The sequence below is a fragment of the Mus caroli genome, chromosome 18, assembly GCF_900094665.2.
Source record: "Mus caroli chromosome 18, CAROLI_EIJ_v1.1, whole genome shotgun sequence".
NCBI classification, from domain to species: Eukaryota; Metazoa; Chordata; class Mammalia; order Rodentia; family Muridae; genus Mus; species Mus caroli.
Window position 1 is genome coordinate 29,221,899 of NC_034587.1, and position 20,011 is coordinate 29,241,909.

The following is a 20,011-nucleotide window of genomic DNA, read 5'->3' on the forward strand; positions in this document are numbered from 1 at the left end:
CAGCCTGGTCTACAAAGTGAGTGCCAGGACAGCCAGGGCTACACAGAGAAACCCTGTCTCGAAAAACCAAAAAAAAAAAAAAAAAGAAAAAGAAAATTGAACCCAGGCCTCATCTGGTTGGTAAGTAATCTGCTACTGAGCAACATTCTAACTCCATGAGGTTTGTTTTGTTTTGTTTTTAGACAGGTCTCCCTGTATAGCCCTGACTGGCCTGGAACTTACAAGAGATCTGCCAGCCATGCCTCCCAAGTGTTGGCCTTAAGGTGTGTGCCCCTCTACACCTTATCCACACTTGGCTTTTAACAAGAGATTTTTTTGATTTCTGGGTTTTTTTCTTTTTTCTTTGAAAATGAAGAAGTTCAAACCTGTTATACCAGCACATGTAAGGCTGAGGCAGGGTTATTCCAGTGTCAAACCTAGCCTGGTCTACAGTGGAGGGGGGAAGGGTGGGAGAGAAAAAGAAACAATGTTTGCTAGAGTTATTTGAGTATTGAAGTGTCCACACACACACACACACACACACACACACACACACACACCCTACCTCACTAGACCATCTTTCTAAAGGACTTGATAGGACTTGTACACATGTGGGGCTGTCTCTCTTATCCGGTGACTGAAGTGCCTTCTGACCCTGGTGTTAACCTGCGCAGTAGGATGAGCGAGCAAAGCACTGAAGAGTTGTTACTCTCTTCCTCTTCATCTTTGAGGACTCTCCAGAATCGCTTTGAAACATGACTTAAATTTTTAAAAAGTTGGTTGGCATAAAATAAACAGCAAAATTGCGTCTTGTGTTCTATCTGAAGGATCTGGAAGATCATTCTAACCAACCTTAGGTAGCTGTTCTGGAAGATGATTTTAGAATTTCCTGTTTACCACCAGCCTCCTCTCAGATATCTTGGAGGCTTTTCTCTGCTTCAGTGCAAATGGCGCCCTTTGTTTATACTCTCTCCACATACCGTATACAAAGCTAGCAGCCCGCTAACACCCAAGCTTTAGCAAACATTGATGTTTGTCTGTGTGGTTTTGTCTGACTCACAAATATTTATTATATGCTCAACAGAATTCACTTGGACATTAGAAGTACGTAAGTAGTTACGTCATGCTAGCTTATAAATTGTGTGCATAACTTCACTCTGTAAGCTGCTTAACAGTTTCTTTTAGGTCTGCCTTTGGGAGTTTTCCAGGCAACCATGCAGTTAGTAGAAAACTATAGAAGCCAATTCACCTGCTTATATGAGTGTGTCTTAACTAGGAGCTTTGAAGATCTAAGATACATCTTCCTTTTTACTCTACGGGGTTGGAGTTTGTGTACTGGCTGCTTTTTTAAACAACCATACATTTGAAGCTTACAGGTTTGTTGAATAGTTCTGTATTAGTGTTTAGGGTTAATTAAAAATCTTTATATTTTTGGCATATCTATTTCTGATTTCTTTTTTAATAAATACACACTTCAGATAATGGTTGAAGGGCCTTCCTTCTCCATGTTCAAATGTGTCTACTTTCCTGAATTTAGGTATGCCACTATCAGACGACCTAACTTGAGCTAGCATTTCACATTTCCCTAATTGGTTTTATGATGAATGTGGCAGTACACTGAGAAAAACTTTGTGACCAGATTCTCCAACATAATGTCTATGAAGTTCTGAGGTATGGAGGGGGAAAAAAATCTTGTCTATTTAAAAATTGCATCATTGCCTATGAGTCTGTGTGATGTTGCTTGGAAAATACACTGAAAACTCTACCTAGGAAAGTATCCATTCTTTAATTAACTTTGGGCTCCATAGTTTGTTCCTGAAAGAATGTTCTAGATTTTGATGACAATCATTCCCAGTTGGTCTTGTTTTAGATCATGTCAATAATAATTTTTATAAATGGGGAGATAAACTTTGAACAAACCCCATACTCACTGACCAGTGCACACACACTCCGTAAGTTTCCTAGTTCTTGAGTCCTGTGGTCCTCGTGTGAGTCTTGCCTGTGGACCAAGGCTTCGCCTTCACTTAAACTGATGTTACCTCTTATGTTTCCACAGCTGACAGTCAGCCCGAGTCTGCTGTTCATGTTTAATACCTTTTCTGAGTGACAGTTCTCTAACTGTTAATATTGTACAAATGGTACTTGCATTCATTGTTTGCTTTTCTCTCTCTGTATTAGAAAAACTGGTGTTTTTTGTAAGTCATGTATATTCTTCTTAATATTTGTTCATATAATGACGTGATCCAGGAAAAATAAAATGGGAAAATGGACATTACTTCTGACCTTCAAATAAAACTCATGTATTGGTTTTCGGACTGCTTACCGAGCCTTGGGTCATATGTACCGTGCTAAGTCAAGCTGTTTACCCATATGGGATGACTGGCCCCATGATCTGATGTGGTTGTGGACAAAGAAAGGAGGTTCTGGGAAAATGAACAGTCACAAAGGTTATTATATATGAAGGGAATATCAAGGACAGACCCATTCCATTCTGGCTTCAAGTCTTCACACCACACTTCTGGGTTAGGAAACTGGGAAGTTTCCACTTTCTGCAAAAGCTCAACTATCTGGTCACCAACTTAGCTAAAGCTTAATCATCCTGTTTGTTTGTCTTAGAATTCGTGCTATGCTTAGGACTGAAACCAGGGCCATTCATGCTAAGCAAAGACTCTTATCAACCGAGCAAGCAACTCCTCAGCCCAAGCATCTTTTCATTAGTAAAGTTCTGTGTAAAGGTTTAAGTGTGCTCATGCTCGTGTTTCCATGGATGCTCCCTTGGAGGCCAGAGGTGTTAGCTCTCCTTGAGCTGGAATTACAGGCACTTTTGAGTCACTTGATAGTCACTTGAGTCACTTGATGCTGGAAACTGAACTTTGCAAGAGAAGTATAAGGCATGTAACTACTGAGCCACCTCTCCTGCCCTTAGGAACGCTATTGTCTTTATGACACCATGGCTATACAGCATGTTTTAAGAATATTCTCATCTTAGGGAGAAAGGTGTTTAAAACTGCTGGGTGTGTGGGCACCCACCCACCCCAGTTTAGCAAGGAAACTATTTGAAAGCAAAATGCTAGTCATCAGATGAACTGTAAATGCCCAGAGGCTCTTTGAGTGAGCATACTAAAGGACCTCAATTTTTAAAGTTTGATTTAGAAAACTTTTTGAATTGAAAGTACTAAGTTCTTGGAAATGTCTTAGAGTTATATTGCTTCGAAGTTTATTCCCTATTTTGTATGGTGGTCACATTATTTCAGAGGCTAAGTACCACAGCAGGAGTCTAAATAACATGCACAGTGCCTCCCTATGTAGCGCAGTCTGACCTCAAATCTTACTTTGTACTATTGACCGATGGAAGAGGATGTAAGTCACTATGTGAAGAACAACCCAGTAGAATAAGTACAATCGCTTTCTGTAAGTAAGCAATTAGGTGAGCATTTCTGAAGACAGGTCCAACTACAAAGCCATGTGACTTGTCTTTTAAGAGAAGCTAATTCTATAATTAAGTAGTTGTAGTCTCCCAAGAAAATACACGTTTAACTGTCTTGGCTTAGAAACGATAGTCTTTACCCATCCTCCAGATCTAACCTCCATGCAGCCCGGCCTAATGTGGAGCTGAGTTTGCTGGGGTTAGGTAATTGGGTAAATGTTTCTTTGTTGTTGTTATTGTTTTTATTATTATTATTATTATTAGTTGTTCGAAACAGGGTTACTCTGTAACAACCCTGGCTCTTTTGGAACTGTAGCTTTGTAGACCAGGCTGGCTTTGAACTAACAGAGATCTGCCTGCCTGTCCCAAGCTTGTACAGTCAATAAATTAGAGAATTAAAAGAATCCATTCTTGTCGGGCAGTGGTGGTGCACCTAAGTGTTCTACCACGTAAACCATTTTAAATAGCTGAGTGTGAGTAGCAGCTACCTTATTAGATCATATAGGTTAAGTTCTTATGTATTTGTTTTTACAGGAAATTGCACAGAGACTTATAAACAGTATATATTTAAAATTTTGCAGTTGCACCTCTGGTCTCCCTGCATACCTTCCATGTCCAGTTATAATGTGAATAAAATGGATAAATAATATTACTTCCTAGCCATCCTAGACTCAGAAACCTCATGCCTGACTTCCTCAAAGGTCTGTCATCCTCTGAAGTGCTTACTGTGTCTGTCACATTCTACTTGCAAACTCTTGTTGGTCCCCTGTAGGGTCACAGTTCACCACTGAGAGCCGTTTAAAAACAGTTATGTGTGTGCAGGCCAGAGGATAATTTGTGGGACTTGGTTCCTGTCTTCCAGCATGTGAGCTCTGAGGACAGAGCTCTGGGTGTGAGGCTTGTACCTGCTGCACACCTGTGGTGGCCCTTGTGTGTCTTAAGGGCAGGCTTATTACTGTCCAGTGTTTTTACCTTCCCAAAGAGAGTTTCAATACCACCTTTACAAGTGCTTTCCAATATTAAGTAGTTATTCATTACCAACTGTTTTTTATACTAAGTAAAATACACCTTTCTTTCTTTCACCCTGACCCTCTCTCTCTCATTCCTAAACTGTTTTCTCATGATCCTCCTGCCTCATCCTCTCAAGTCCTGGGATAACAGGTATGAGCCACCATACACAGTTTCTTCTTATATTAACATCATACCAAGAAAATTGCGCACAAAATTTACCCTGTATTATTTATTTGTAGAACTCCAACATCACACTAAAGGAAACATAAATAGAATACCTTTAACTTGTTTCCACTATACCAATATAAGTTTCATTTTTTTCTTATTTGTTGTTTGTTTATTTTGATCTCTCTATGTAGCTCTGGCTGTCCCAAAATGTAGGCCAAGCTGGTCTCGAACTCACAGAGTTCCTCTACCTGCCTCTGCCTCCTGAGTCTCTATCTACATTTGTGTAACCAGATTCACTCTTAGAGTCACCCCATAATAACATTTGTAGTTTATGAGTGTTGGTTTGTTTGCCTTATTAAGTTAGACGAACGTTATTATTGTGTGTGATGTGCTTGTGTGTGAGTGTGTGCCACAGTGTGGGTGAAGGTCATAGGACAACTCTTGCTAATTGGTCCTCTCCTTTCTCCACATGTTCTGAGAATTTAACTCGGGTCATCAGGCTTATAGTGCACACAAGCACTTTTACCTTCTGATCCACATCTGGTCCCTTGCTTGTTTTCAGGAGCCTTTTTTTCCCCCTAAAATCTTTCATTTTCAGGGTAATAAGGGAACTAGGCAAGTCTTATAATTCTACTTCAAAATTTGTGTTCAATGTTTGCTGTTATGAACAGTACTTTTGATGCCATCTTTAAAATGAACAAGTATTCCTCTGTAGGGGCTGAGGGAGCTCCTTATTTGCCATAGAATCACACTGACTTTGAATTTCTATACTCTTATTCTTCTGTGTGGGTTCCACATCATCAGGCTTGGGGCCAAAGCCCCCTTTACTGTGAAGCTTTTCCATTTGTCATGAAATAGAAAGTTACCACCTTCTTTCTCTCCTGATGAAGGAAGTGGAGTGGGCATGCTCACCAGCCTTGAAGCATAACGGAGGCTGAGGGAGGGGCATTGCGCGGGCAACAGAATGAAACACTTCAGTAAAGAAATCTCGCAGGCCTAGTTTATTTTTCTTACCTCCCCTTAGTTCCCCTTTTCTTTTGTTTAAAAATAGTAGCACACACCTTTAATCCCACCTAACCCTTGAGAGGCAGAGGCAGGTGGATCTTTGAGTTCTACAGAGTGAATTTAGAATAGAGAGGGCTACACAGAGAGACCCTGTCTCAAAAACCAGTGTGTATTGTGTGGGGTGGGGTGGGGTGAGGTAGGGTAGGGTGGGCAGGGCAGGTGAGTGTGTACACAATGAATGGCAGGGGCAAGAGAGATTGCTGTGTGGTTAAGAGCATGTGTTGCTCTTCAGGGGGTTCTATGTTCTCAGCATGTACACTGGGCAGCTCCCAACCTTTCACTCCAGCTCCAGGACATCTGATACCCTCTTAACTTCGGCATGCACCTGGATACATACGACATGCGCACACTTGTATACACACAGACTTAAAACAATTTAAAGTACATAAAAATAGTATATGTTCCTTTTAAAGATGTCATATCTACTTTCCAGAGATGATCTACTGTTAGTAAAGGTATTAGGCTTTTCAAGTGGAATTTTTTCTCAATATTGGAGATCCACAAAGTAACATATACATATACATATAGGCTGTTATCTGCAGATGCATGGGTGATCATAGGGCTAGTAACTCAAGTCACCTAAGGAGAAAATGTTCCACATATAATATGGTAGGAATTGTATAGAGCATCTTTAGTAATTTTGTACACAAACCCAGCTTTCGTGATATGCTGATACATAAGCAATTAGGTATATTGGATATTTGGGTTAGAGGTAATTCAATTTACATAGTGAAAAGTCTTGTCTCCCAGCTTCCCGTGGAGGCAGTATCAAATTCTTAGTATCTGTGTGTGAGTGTGTGGGGTATGTTTAAGTGTTCATTCCTGTCCAACAAGTGCTGTACCACTGAACCCAGCTCAGCGTGTGTTCTGTTTATACATGCTTTATGTATTTTTGAGCAGACTTATTATTTTGTTTGTTTAGTTTTTACAAACTCAGTGTGTCACCCAGACTGATTTTGAACTCAAGATCCTCCTGCTTGAGCCTTCAGAGTGCTAGGATTGAAGGCAGGATTGCAGGCATACTCGCCACCATGTGTGGTCTTGTTCATATTCTTTACTGTTTTGCGCCCCCCCCCCCCCCCGCTCCAGCTGTGGAGGCCACAAATGTTCATGCTTTTTAAAGTAAGTTTTATTTTTTAAATTATTATTTTATGTGTATGTATGTTTACCTGCATGTTTATGTGTCACATTCATGCCTGATGCTCATGAAGAACAGAAGAGGGCATTGGCTCTCCTGCAACTATGGCTACAGAATATTGTCATCAACCGCGTGGTTAATGGGAATTAAATCCAGGGCGTCTGGAAGACCACAACAGCCAGTGTCTTTGTCTAAAAATCTTATTCAGATATACTCCACTGTAATTTATAAATAGACATTTATATCAGTAGTCCTTTATTCTAAGTATCAATAGTCCGTTATTCTAATTAGCCAGTGCTCTTAAAGGCTAAGCCATCTCTTTAGCCCCTATTTATTTGTGTTCTATGTATAGTGGGGCTGGAAAGATGGCTCAGAGGGTAAAGTTGTGCAAGCGTGAAGACTCTGAGTTTGGGAAAAGCTGGTGTGGTGCCATGTACCAGTGACTCCAGCTTTGTAGTGGTCAGAGGCAGAGAGTTCCTGCGGACTCACTCATTTATGCCTATTAGTGTAGTTGAGAGGGCAAGCTCTAGGTCAGTGAGAGACCCCATCTCAAAGACAAGAAACAAAGAGGATGCCAGCCTCTGTCCTCCACATCCTTACAGCCTAGAGCACCAGCACACATGTGTGTATCAACACACAAGGAACACCCAGAAGTGCACCCTAAAATGTTTTAATTCAAAAAATAAAAACAGTAAAGAAAATAGGTAACTTCTTACATGTGCCTCAAATGTCATACAAAGGCTGACGGATGAATTGTCTTTCCCATTCTAGTTCCTGTCTGCTGGGCTCCATTCAGATGTCTTCATGCATATAGAACTGAACAGGGAGGCAGATCTTGTTCTTTTTTCCATGTAGCTTTTTTCCCCATCTTTCTATGTGTGATGTTTGTTTGTTGCAGGGTATCTTCCCTCTACATGGCCCTGGCTATCTTGGAACTCACTCTGTAGACCAGGCTGGCTGGGAACTCACAGAGATCACCTGCCCGTGCCTCCTGAGTGCTGGGATTAAAGGCCTGACTTTCCATGTAGTAAGAAACCTAACTAGAATAGTGCTTGCTAGCATCGCCCCTGGGGCTGGACCTCAGCTGCTGCAACACGTTCACTTACCACAAAGCGCTGGTAAGTGTGATGGTCACGCCATAGTCTCAACAGGAGGCAGAAGCAGGAGGACCAGCAAGCAGAGCCTCTGGGGCTGGCGTTTTGAATTTTCCAGTGATACATTTAGGGATACATTGTTGTAGAATCTGTTCCTTTTTTTTTTTTTTTTTTAAGTATAGATGATGACTCAGTACATGGCACGTTTTTGTTTGTTTGTTTGTTTAGGTGATTATGGTAAATATATTGTGGTGTTTGTAATTTTTGCTTTTTTCTTTTATTTTATTTTATTTTTTAAATTAACAACAGGGGCTGGAGAGATTATGGCTCAGTGATTAAGAGCACATATTGAACTTATAATGATTGGTTAAAATCCATGCATATTCATGGCTTTGTATAATATTTTTTGATTCAAATTGCCCCTAGATTTTACATTCCCTGAGCATGCTTTTCATCAGGCAGGTTAGGAGTTGCATTGTTCTGGATTCCTTTTTCTGTGGGTGTCTCAGTGTGTGTGGGTGGTTGGGGCACACTTGCTGTGTGGGTACATGTGGCGGACAGAGGCTGACACTGGGCTCTCCTTTGTCGGTCTTTTCCATTGTACTTTTTGAGACAGGGTCCCTCATTGAATCTGGGTCTTCCCCTTCTGACTAGATTAGCTGGCCAGCCAGTCTTCCAGGATTGATTTCTTACTACTGTGTTGAAGTTACAGTTCACAAAGCAGCTCTAGCTTGTATATGGGTGCTGGAGATTTGAACTTAGGCACTCTTGCTTTAGCAAGATGCCATCCCCCCATCCAGGTTTTGGTTTTGTTTGTTTCTTTGTTTCTTTGTTTGTTAAGACTCCTCTCTATGTAGAGAAGGCTAGCCTGCCTCTGCCTGGGATTAAAGGCTTATACTACCACAGTACTTGTACCTATTCCAGTTGATTTTTAGATAGGATCTCGTTTAGCAAGCAATGACTTTTAACTTGTGCAGCTGAGGCTGGCCCTGAGCTCCTGATCTCAGTGCTTCTACTCCCCAAGGGCCAAGACTGCATTATATTTTTAATTATTTTGTGTGTCTCTGTTGGGAAAGTGTGTGGTGAGCATGGTGCACATGTGGAGATTAGAGAACAAGTTGTGGGAATTGTTTCTTTCCACCATGGGGGTTCCAGGTGGAACATGGGTAGGCTTAGTGCCAAGGGTCTTTACCCACTGCTCCATTTTGCTGGTCCCTTCTTTTTCTTAAGATTCAAAGTATAACTGCAGAGCTTCCTTTTTCCTCAAGCCTCAATTATAATGTGTGTTTGTTGTTGGAAGATAAGAGAAACAACGGCATGTGCAGGAGGAAGCGTTGCCTGTCAGCACCCGCGATGTCTGTCTGTCTTCCATTCATGTGTGTCTTTAACAGTGCCCGTGGTACATATTGGTTTATATAAGAGATAAAGTTATATATTGTGGACACTGTAGCCAACTTGTTGAATCCTCTATAGGATTATACGACTTTGAATACTGGGCTGTAAGGCAGTTATTTTGGAATATATTTGAACCCTATTTAGGAACATTTAAAAACAAAAGGAGAATCCTTTTGAATGTTCTTTATGATACTTGATTTTGAGATCACAGGATCTTGGAACATCCCTCCCGGCCTTCCTCTGCTCTGAGATGACCTAAAACCCATGTGTCATATAAGGCATACACATCTTTTACCTTCTGAATGAGTGTAGATCACTTCTGGTGTCTTGGGACCATCTCTTCCTTCTTTCTCAATTCCTTTTTGTCTTTGTTGATTCCTCCTTTTCCCTTCTCACATGAAATTTCTAAGAGCTGGTTTTGCTTCAGGTGAAGGAGGACGCCGTTTGAGAAGCACCAACCTAGCTCATTTACCCTGTAAGATACTCTACCGTCATCAATACCCAGCCTTCCCAAAACCATAAACAGTGCTTTGTTCATTCTGATTTTTCACATTTGTGAGTTTTAGTAATTTGTGGATCTGTCAGACATTTTTATACTTCAGTAAACAACAACAGCAACAAAAAAACTGGACTACCATTACTGCCTTCCTGTTTAGAAAGCTATAGTGCCTAAGCTTAGATTTAGGACTTTTGATCTGTGCAGACTACCCTGCAGCAGGAACACCTAAGTGAACAGTACAGGTTGGGTCTTAGAACTAAAACAATGAGGAATAGCTTTAAAAGCTTAAAAAGCCTACTGCGTGCACCTTCCAAAAAGTCTGGACTGACTGCCCGAAGGTAGGTGAGCAAGATGTGCTTAGTGCCCTGCGTGCTGCAGCATTGGAGGGGAGAGCTGGCCAGCAGACTTCCAGACTGCTCAGATCCTTTCAAACCCAGGAGCAAATCAACTGCTGGGATTTTCTCCCTTTGTCATTTAGAATGGAGCCCCACTTGCAGTGCATGACCAATGAGGTTCTTGTTCTGACTTGTTTCCCAACAGGTCATGGTGCTGATGTGAAGTGTGTAGACTGGCATCCAACCAAAGGGTTAGTCGTTTCAGGAAGTAAAGATAGCCAGCAGCCAATCAAGTTCTGGGATCCCAAGACTGGGCAGAGTCTTGCAACACTGTAAGTGATAGGAAGCCCTCTGTGGTCCTTTAGGACCAAAGGCAGCCTTCAAGTACTTAACTTGAAGCTTTCTCAGCTTTTCTGTTTTCCTTTTTGAAAAAAATGTGGTTTGGACAGAGATGAACCTCCATCTTTGGATGATTTAATTCTGGCTTATCTTTAAATTCCCAATGAAAGCAGATATTTGTTCTGCTGCTGAAGTTTTACTGGGTTACCCTGCAGGGGTGCAGGGCGATGAAGAGATTCTTCCTGCTGTCTCCATGTCCTCAGAATAGCCCCCGGCACCTGGGACCTCAGGATCAGGGCCTCTGACTAGTCACCGCCCAGCTTTCCCTAGCTTGCTTCAGCTACGTGCAGAGATTCCTCTCCTCATCCCCTCTCCCTTTCTCCCCTCTCCTCCCCTCCCACCCCCCCAACCCCCCACCCCTATCCTCTCTCCTCTCTTCTACCTCTCTTCCTCACTCACCTCCTCTCTACCTCTCTCCCTTCTCCATCTTTTCTCTCCCTCTTCCCTTTCCCTATCCTCTCCCCCTCACTTTCTCTTGTTCCTCTTTTATCATCTCTCTTCCTCCCCCTTCTCGCTCCCTTTCCCCTCCCCCTCCCTCTCCTCCTCTCTCTCTCCTCTTTTCCTTCCCTCCTTCTCCCTTTCCTCTTCCCTTCTCTGTCTCTACCTGCCCTCCTATCCTCCCCACCCACCCCTCACCTGGAAGAGATGTGTTTACTTACTATGTTTTTGTGGCATAATTTAGGATTATCTACAGCTTCATGAGTGTGTTCTTTGGGGCACACAGATGCTGTATCCTGATCCTAATTGGAAATGAAACATCCACAGCTCAGATTCCTTAAGACAAGGCTGCCACCCGGTACTTTGTGAACTCTTTGGTGTAAGCATCATGCAGGCCCTTTAGTCAAATTAACCTTCACAAAAACTAAACTCGTTCCTGCTTCCATGCTTTGTCTTAATGAGAGAAACATCACTGAATTTTTGAAATCTGATGAACTTGATTATCATAGTGTGTACTGTAAGGACTTCCCCTGCGTCTAGACGAGCCTTTCTGCCCCGCAGACTCTCGGTGCTCTTCTAGCTAGATTTTTGAGAGCTGTGTTTAGATGTTGGGCTTTATTTCTGTCATCGATGGGGGTGGTTCCCCCTTCTTTTTCTGCTCCTTCCTTCCTTTTCCTTTTCCCTTTTCCTTTTCTTTTTCAGACAAGTTCTCTTTATGTAGCACTGGCTGTTCAGGAACCTTTATAGAGACGTGCCTAGACATGAACTCAGCCTTGCCTCTGTTTCCCTTGCTGGGATTAAAGGCATGCACCACCACCATGCCTGGCACTGACAAGGGTTTTCAAGGACACTTTTGAATACTTTATTACTCCAGGCCACACCTCTCACCATCTTCACCCTGCACTTTCAACAAAAAGGACCATCTGTATTAAGTGATGCTTGCCTTGCATGCTGACAACATTTCACCCTTGGTGCTTTTTTTCCAGCCACGCCCATAAAAACACCGTAATGGAAGTGAAGTTAAACCTCAATGGCAATTGGCTCCTCACGGCATCTCGGGACCATCTCTGTAAGCTCTTTGATATCCGAAATCTGAAAGAAGAGCTTCAAGTATTCCGAGGTCACAAGAAGGAGGCCACAGGTCAGCGGCTGTGGGGTGCTTATCATCACATGTGCTTTGGGGACCCTCCTCTGCAGCGAGCGGTCTCACACTGGCAGCGTTTCATCTTTGGGTTTTTGTTTTTGTTTGACAGCTGTAGCCTGGCATCCTGTTCATGAAGGACTTTTTGCCAGTGGAGGATCTGACGGCTCTCTGTTATTCTGGCATGTTGGGTATGTACCATTTACTGTGTGGGAAAATGATAATGTTTGTCTGTATACACATTCCCACATGGTATGGCAGCAGTCTTGGCTCTCTTGTGCTTGGTGTCTTAGCTAGGGAAATTTTGGCGTCTGCAGACTGTGGTGTTTTAAAGTCTGACTCCATCGGAGCTCTTTAGAAGCACTTGCATGTGGCCTGCATGGCAGATTGGAGACTAAGAAACTCAGATGAAGAGAAATGATCTTGGGCTAGTGAGATGTCTCAGCAGATAAAAGCACTTGCTGTGCAGTCTGACAACCCAAGCTAGATCTGTTCTCAGAACCCGTGGAGGAAGGAGAGAACTGACTCCTGAGAGTTCCCTATGACTTCCACCTGTGTACCTGGTGGACATGTATGCACACACACACACACACACACACACACACACACACACACACCACACACACATCAGACACACACACACAGCGCACACACATCAGACACACACCACACAGACACAGACACACACACAAACACACATATCAGATATACACATTATACACATACCACACAGACACATCATACACACATATCACACACACATCAGACACACACAGCACACACCACACAGACACACACATCACACATATGCAAATTATACACATATCACACACACACCTCATTTATACACATTCATACATCACATACATATATTAATAAATTAAATAAAATCTGTTTTGAGTTGGCCTCTAAGTCATGCTCTGTAACTGTCACAATGCTATGGTGACTATAATAGGAGGATGTTTTGTGAAGAATTCTCAGATATGTATGAGTGTGATCAAAGTTTGCATCTTCCTGTGTGCAAATGTGTCCATTTCTGAGACTGACCTACAGTTTTCAATTTTGTGAATCAAGCTTGAGTAGAAAAGATAGCACTTGTGCTTTAGATTTAAACCACTATGGAAGAATAAAATAGATTCTATAGTTGAAATAATTTGTGAAGCATTTAATTCTGTGCTTCTTTTATGGTTGACTCAAAGAATCTACTTCAAAGTAAACGATGCTGAGAGTTCTTTATTAAGAAGAGTATATTTTTGTTTTCTTTCCATGCTTTTGGTGTTCTTTTGCTTTGTTTTCGTTTCTGTTCTCTTGGTAATTTTGGTTCAATGGTTTTGTTTGCTTTTGTCTTGCTCGTGCTATTGCAGGGTAGAGAAGGAGGTAGGTGGGATGGAGATGGCCCACGAAGGGATGATCTGGAGTTTGGCTTGGCATCCTCTGGGACATATCCTCTGCTCAGGCTCAAATGACCATACCAGGTAAGGAGGTACCATGCTGAAAATAGCAAGCAGCTTCTGTACTCGGGGAGTAGCTGGAAATAACTAGTATATGTATTTACTTTGCACATATATTGGTTTATATTTTGAAACATTTTTATGGGATATAGTAATATGAGGTGGGGTAGCATTCGAAGAAATGGGCTCCTTAGTCATACTTCCATGTGAGTGATCTTTGTTCTTCATTCTTCCTCTGCTTCCCTGCTCTTCTCTTCTGATGTGGATAACTGCATTCCGCAGCCCTTTTGTTGAAGGGCTGTCATTTTCCTCTAGTATGTTTTGAGCAGCTTTGTCAACAAAATAAATGGGTATAGCCTGGTGGCTTATTTCTTGTCTCTGTTCTAGTGTACTGGTCTAACTAAGTGTCTGGTTTTGAGCTAGTACCATGCCCTTTTTTTAACAATGGGTTTGTAGTGTAATTTGAGATCAAGTATTGTAGAACTTTCTACATTGTTCTTTCTGTTAAGAATTCATTTGACTAAATTGTTTTCTTTTTATATAATTGTTGTTTGTGTTTATTGTTGTTTCTATATGAGTCTCAGAACCTTTTTTCCTTTTGAGTTCTGTGTAGGCTGTCATTGAGTTCTGTGTAGGCTGTCGTTGGAATTTTGAGGGGATTGTGTTTAATCTGCATAACATTATCACAGTGTTAAGTCAATCAACCCACCGGCATAGAGACTCCCCTGTTTGTAACTTTCTTTATTCAGTATTTTAAAGTTTCCATTCCAGAGGTCTTTCATCCCTTTGGTTAGTTTTCTTTTTTTTAAAGATAGTCTCATTTATTCCTGGCTGGTCTTGAACTCATTATGTAACCAAAGGAGCCTTAAACTTCTGATCCTGCTGCCTCATCTCCTCGGTGCTTAGATTATAGATATGAGTGGCCATGTCTGCTTTGTTTGTTTTGTTTTTTAAATTTTTGAAGCTGTTGTAATTTTTTTAAAGTTCTTTCTCAGAAAGCTTAGTATTGGTATATAGAAATGCTGCTACTTTAGAGGGTTGCTTTTGTATTGCTTTACTTCATTTAAAATGTTTAACTGCCTTAAGAATTTTCGATAGAGCCTTTAGGTATCTTTTAACTGCAGCAGGATCATGTCTTCAGCCAATAAGAATAATTGGACTTTTTCTAATAGAAAGTTAATAATTGAACTTTTTTATTTCTGTCGCTTTTATTTCATCCTCTTTTGTAATATTCTAGCTAAGACTTTGATAACTATTTAAATAAAAGGGGAGGGAATGGGTATCTGGGTCTTGTTCTAGATTTTAGGAAAAATACTTTCAGTTTGTCATATAGTCTTTATTATAGCATTCCTTCTATTTATTTTTTGCTTGTTTGTCTTTTGAGACAGGGTTTCTCTGTATAACAGATCCCCGGCTATCCTGGACATGCTTTGTAGGCCAGGCTGACCTTGAACTCACAGAGATCTGCCTGCCTGCCTCTGCTTCCCTAGTGCTAGAACTAAAGTGCCATGCCCAGCTTCCTTCTGTTTCTGCTTCAGGGCTTTATCATGATGTGATATTGAACTTTGTCAGAGGTCTTTTTCACATCTATTGATGATTGTGTAGTGTCTTTCTTTAATTCTATTTATGTATTGTATTGCATTTATTAACTTATTTATATTGAGTCAATCTTATATCCCTGGGATGAAACCAGTGTGGATATTGTCCTAGTTTGCTTTTCTGTTGCTATAAGCACCATGACTGGAAACAACTTGGAGAAGAAAGGGTTAATTGCATCCTATAGGGCCATGTCACACTCCATTATTCAGGCAGGGATTGGGAGCACAGACCATGGAGCAAGCTGCTCACTTTCTTGCTCCCAGTTCATGTTCAGCTTCCTTTTATATATAGCTCATCTACCTGAGGCTGATACCGCCCACCATGGGCTAGGCCCTCCTACATCCATTAAGAACCAAGAGAATGCCCCACAGACACATTTAAAGGCCAGTCTAATGGAAGCAAATCTTCATTTGAACTCGTTTCTTTCCAGGTGTGTCTAGGTTTGCTTCATTGACAATTGAAGCTATCTATTTGGCATAGAGTTTATTTTTAGGCCATGAAATATTTCATTCCATGCTTTCCTGGATTTCAGAGCTGCTAGTGAGTGGATTTCACTGAGATACTGAGATAGAATACGAATTAGCTAATGACAAACCATGACCCAAGGTAACTTAAGGAAGACAGTTTATTTTGACTTACAATTCCAGAGGGATGGGAGTCCATCACAGCAGAACAGAGCCATGGTAGCAAGAGGTAGGCATGATGGCAGGAGCAGGAAGCCTAAGGTCACATCCTCAGCTGTAGCCATGAAGCAGAGAGGGCTGGCTATTTAACTCCAGTTACGTCCTTCTTTCAGCAAAGCTGCATCACCTCAACGTCCCCAAATAGTGCAGCCAGCTGTGAACCAAGTGGGGATTATACCTTGTTCAAACCACCCCAGGTCACATAGAAATTGTGGTTGGGCAAGTGTTTGGGTGACTTTCTTTAGATGTATCATGTGTTTGTGTATTAATTAGAATCAAGGGATTTTTCTTCCACCAAAATGAATAAATAAAAGGATATGGGAACTAATATGACATCAGTCAGTATTGCTTCCTAATTGGGTTGACTGTTGTGTCTCCCACCCTTTGGTTGTTGTGTTGTGTGATGTGGTGTTGTGTTGTGTGGTGTGGTGTTGTGTTGTGGTGTTGTTTTGTTTTCTAGCTGGCTTTGCAGGTGGGAAGAATAATGGAGTTGCTCTGGGTAGGTCTGTAATCCCAGCACTCCAGGAGGCACAGGCAGGTGGACTTCTATGAGTTTAAGGCCAAGCCAACCAGAGCTACACAGGGAGACCTTGTTATACAATAACAACAGCAAAACCAAACCACAGAAGAGTTTCTAGGTTTGACTGGACTTTCAGTAGGACGTTCTTGGCCTGAGACGTTCCTTATTCTCCTCCACCTGCCAGTTACCCTATCTGACTTGTGAGATACTTGCCACACCAGGATTTCTGGGTTTGAGGTTTGTAGGGAGCATGGCTAGTGGACCCATGCTTGTCTTTACATTTGTTGTGGGGTGTTTTCTTCCAAATACATGGGAGCTGCATTTTTGCCAGTTTTCAGCAGTCTGTTGGCTCCATTGTGCCAGACTGGGGACAGGTCTCATGTTTCCATGTTGTCGCAGACTAGGCAGTGGTTGGGGTGATGCCTTCTGTGAGCTCGATGTGAATCTCAAGTTTAGGTTCCCACAGTAGACTTGAGCTGCAGTCTCCACAACCACTGCTGTCCTTTTAGAGTGTCTGTCCATAGTGTAACCATCCCCTGGTCACAGCTCTGTAGTCCCCTCAGTGTCTGTCTTAAGAAGCCATGCCCAGGAAGGGTTAGTCTGTTCCTGGCGCTGGCTGCTGACCCAGGCTGGCCAGCAGTGGCCCAGAACTAGTTGGCAGCTCTTGCTGGTGTTCTCTCTCATGGAGGACTTTGGACATCTCGCCTGAGTTTATTTATTTCTTCTTTACTTCCTATCCCTTACTTTCAGCACTTTCTAGCAGTTTTCCCATTCTCTTTGTGTTTCTGATGTTTTTGTTTTCTTTCTCTGAGTCTACTCATCCTTCTCCACCCCTTTTTTAAACAAGAGGCGTGGAACCCAGGCTGGACTCCACCTTCCTATGTAGCTGAAAATGACTTCGAGCTCCTGCTGCTCTGGTATGTGCCTCTAGAGTGCCAGGATTACAAGGGAGTCTCATTACACAGCCCGAGTCTGTTATTTCTTGTCCTGATTCTTTCCCTTCACTGAGTTACAACTTCTAATCTACCATTCTTTTGTGATTAACATATGGGTATTATAATAGAGACGGAGTATTGAACATTAATTTTTGTTGCTTAAATTTTGTTTTACCTTTTGATTTTAAACGTTCTTTTCACAATTAAAATCATTAAAAGAACGCTATTGTAAGAACTTGATCTGAGCTGCTGTGCCCAGGGAAGACTTGAAACCATGCTTTCTTTCTTTTACTTCTCCTTCACTAGCAAATTCTGGACTCGAAACCGGCCAGGTGATAAAATGCGAGATCGATATAATCTGAACCTTTTGCCTGGCATGTCAGAAGATGGAGTGGAGTATGGTAAGATCTGAGATTTCTCCCTTGAAGGCTCATGATATTCCATTATAAACATTAAGTATTAAGAGACTTGTGCAAACTAATGTGGGGCAAGGGATGTGACTAAGTGGTCCAATACTTTCCTGGCATGCTTGATGCTCTCTCTGTTCTCAATCCTAACACCAAATAATTCAGGGCTTTTTGGCCTCAGAGATCTATCTGCTTCTGCCTCCTAAGTACTGGTATAAGATTTACACCAGCTCACCCAGCTGGTGTTTCTTTCATTTGTTTGGGCTTGGTTGAGACTATTTGTTTGTTTGTTTATTATTTATAGCTTTTTTGGAGGACACCGTATCACTGTATATTCTTGGCTGATGTAATTTGCTGTTTCTATATAGTTGATGCTGGCCTTGTCGTGGAGCTCCTCCTATTTGTATCATTTGAATGCTGTAATTAAAGGCATGGCTACTGCCCCCAGTGATGTTACTTAAGCTAATAAAGCAGCATGATTTTGTAGGACCCACCATGAAAGTCTCTGTTGATGATGGGTGTATTATTTGTAGATGACCTGGAGCCTAATAGCCTGGCAGTGATCCCGGGGATGGGAATACCAGAACAACTGAAGTTAGCTATGGAGCAGGAACAGATGGGTAAGGGCAGTTATATTTACACATTTAATTTCTATACGTTTTTGTAGACCTCTGTCTTATTTCCATGGTTAATTAACTTGTTAATAAATAATGTTGAAGGAGCTGGAGAGGTGGCTCAGAGGTTAAGAGCACTGACTGTTCTTCCAGAGGTCCTGAGTTCAATTCCCAGCAATCACATGGTGGCTTACAACCACCTGTAATGAGATCTGACGACCTCTTCTGATATGTAAGCTACAGTGTACTTACATATAATAAATAAATAAATCTTTAAAAAAAAAAAAAAAAGGAGTGCACAAACCTTATCCTTAAAGCGTTCACAAGCTGGTTGAGCAGGGTTGTATACAAATAAATCTTCATTAAAAAAAAAAATAGTGTTGAAATGCTTACATGGTTTGTTTTGAGGATTGTGGATAAAAGTAATTAAATCTATGGAATGTTCAAAAGTTATGTTTCCAACAATTGATTCATTTAATAAGTGGTTACATTTTGTTTGTTTGTTTGTTTGTTTGTTTGTTAGTTTGAGGAACTAACTAGTTCTTTGTATGGTTTCAGGGAAAGATGAATCAAGTGAGATTGAAATGACAATTCCAGGCTTGGATTGGGGCATGGAGGAAGTAATGCAAAAGGATCAGAAAAAAGTCCCTCAGAAGAAAGTCCCCTATGCGAAGCCCATTCCTGCTCAGTTCCAGCAGGTGTGTAAGGAGCAGTGACTGCCTCCTCCTGAGACTGTGCCTGGTTCCTTTAAGGGATGCTCAGAAACGGTTGTCTTTGGAGAGTTGCATCCAGTCCTTTCGGGACCACCTTCCCATGTTTTTTTATTTTTTATTTTTTTTCGAGACAGGGTTTCTCTGTGTAGCCCTGGCTGTCCTGGAACTCACTTTGTAGTCCAGGCTGGCCTCAGAAATCCGCCTGCCGCTGCCTCCCGAGTGCTGGGATTAAAGGCATGCGCCACCACCGCCCGGCTCCATATTTTTCTCTTTAGACATATTTCCCACTGGCTGCTGTAAAGTTGACTACAGCGGTATCAGCTTTCCCTATGTCTTTTTCTATTGTTGCTTCATTTTAATCATTTATGTTGTCAAAGGGACGAGAGCAAGTCAGTAGGCAGAATCTGTTGGCTGTCTTATATATTATATATTATATATTATATATTATATATTATATATTATATATTATATATTATATATTATATATTATATATTATATATTATATATTATATATTATATATTATATATTATATATTATATATTATATATTATATATTGTCTGTCTTCTGCTTCATTACTACAAATACTCACTGGAATTCTTGGTAACCACAATATCTAGCAATACTCCAGTCAGCTTTCTGTCACTGTCAGACATAGCCAAGTTAACGGGCGAAGTTGAGGGGAGAGATTGAGTCTCGGGACCCCTTCAAGGGCACACCCCAAGGTCTGGCTCACTCCTTCCAGCCTCTCCTAGACCTTTACTTCCTCCTGAGTGTCACCACCTGAGGACCAAGCCTTCACCAGATGACCTTTTGTGTACCTTTCTTAAATGTTGTAATTTCTAATTACTAATACACCTACCCCACTCCATTCTTACGTCACAAAGAACTGACTTTAGAGGTGAAGACTGTTCAGCCGTGGAGATGAACATTAGAGAAGTTTTTTCAACCTATCATAATCTTTATGCTTCTGTAAAATTTAACTTTCTCTCTTTCTCCC

The 20,011-nt window shown here is 41.5% G+C and overlaps 1 protein-coding gene across 4 annotated transcripts in view; it reads left to right on the forward strand.

Annotated features, from left to right (window-relative positions):
* Positions 1-20,011, forward strand: part of Wdr33 (WD repeat domain 33) — a 111,388-nt gene that overhangs the window by 71,375 nt on the left and 20,002 nt on the right. For all 4 annotated transcript variants that reach the window (XM_021150218.1, XM_029472113.1, XM_029472114.1 and 1 more), the window contains exons 8-14: positions 10,317-10,443; positions 11,935-12,089; positions 12,202-12,280; positions 13,454-13,564; positions 17,584-17,678; positions 18,218-18,304; positions 18,857-18,996. In XM_021150218.1, the coding sequence (XP_021005877.1) occupies positions 10,317-10,443; positions 11,935-12,089; positions 12,202-12,280; positions 13,454-13,564; positions 17,584-17,678; positions 18,218-18,304; positions 18,857-18,996 (794 nt within the window). The remainder of the gene's footprint in view (positions 1-10,316; positions 10,444-11,934; positions 12,090-12,201; positions 12,281-13,453; positions 13,565-17,583; positions 17,679-18,217; positions 18,305-18,856; positions 18,997-20,011) is intronic.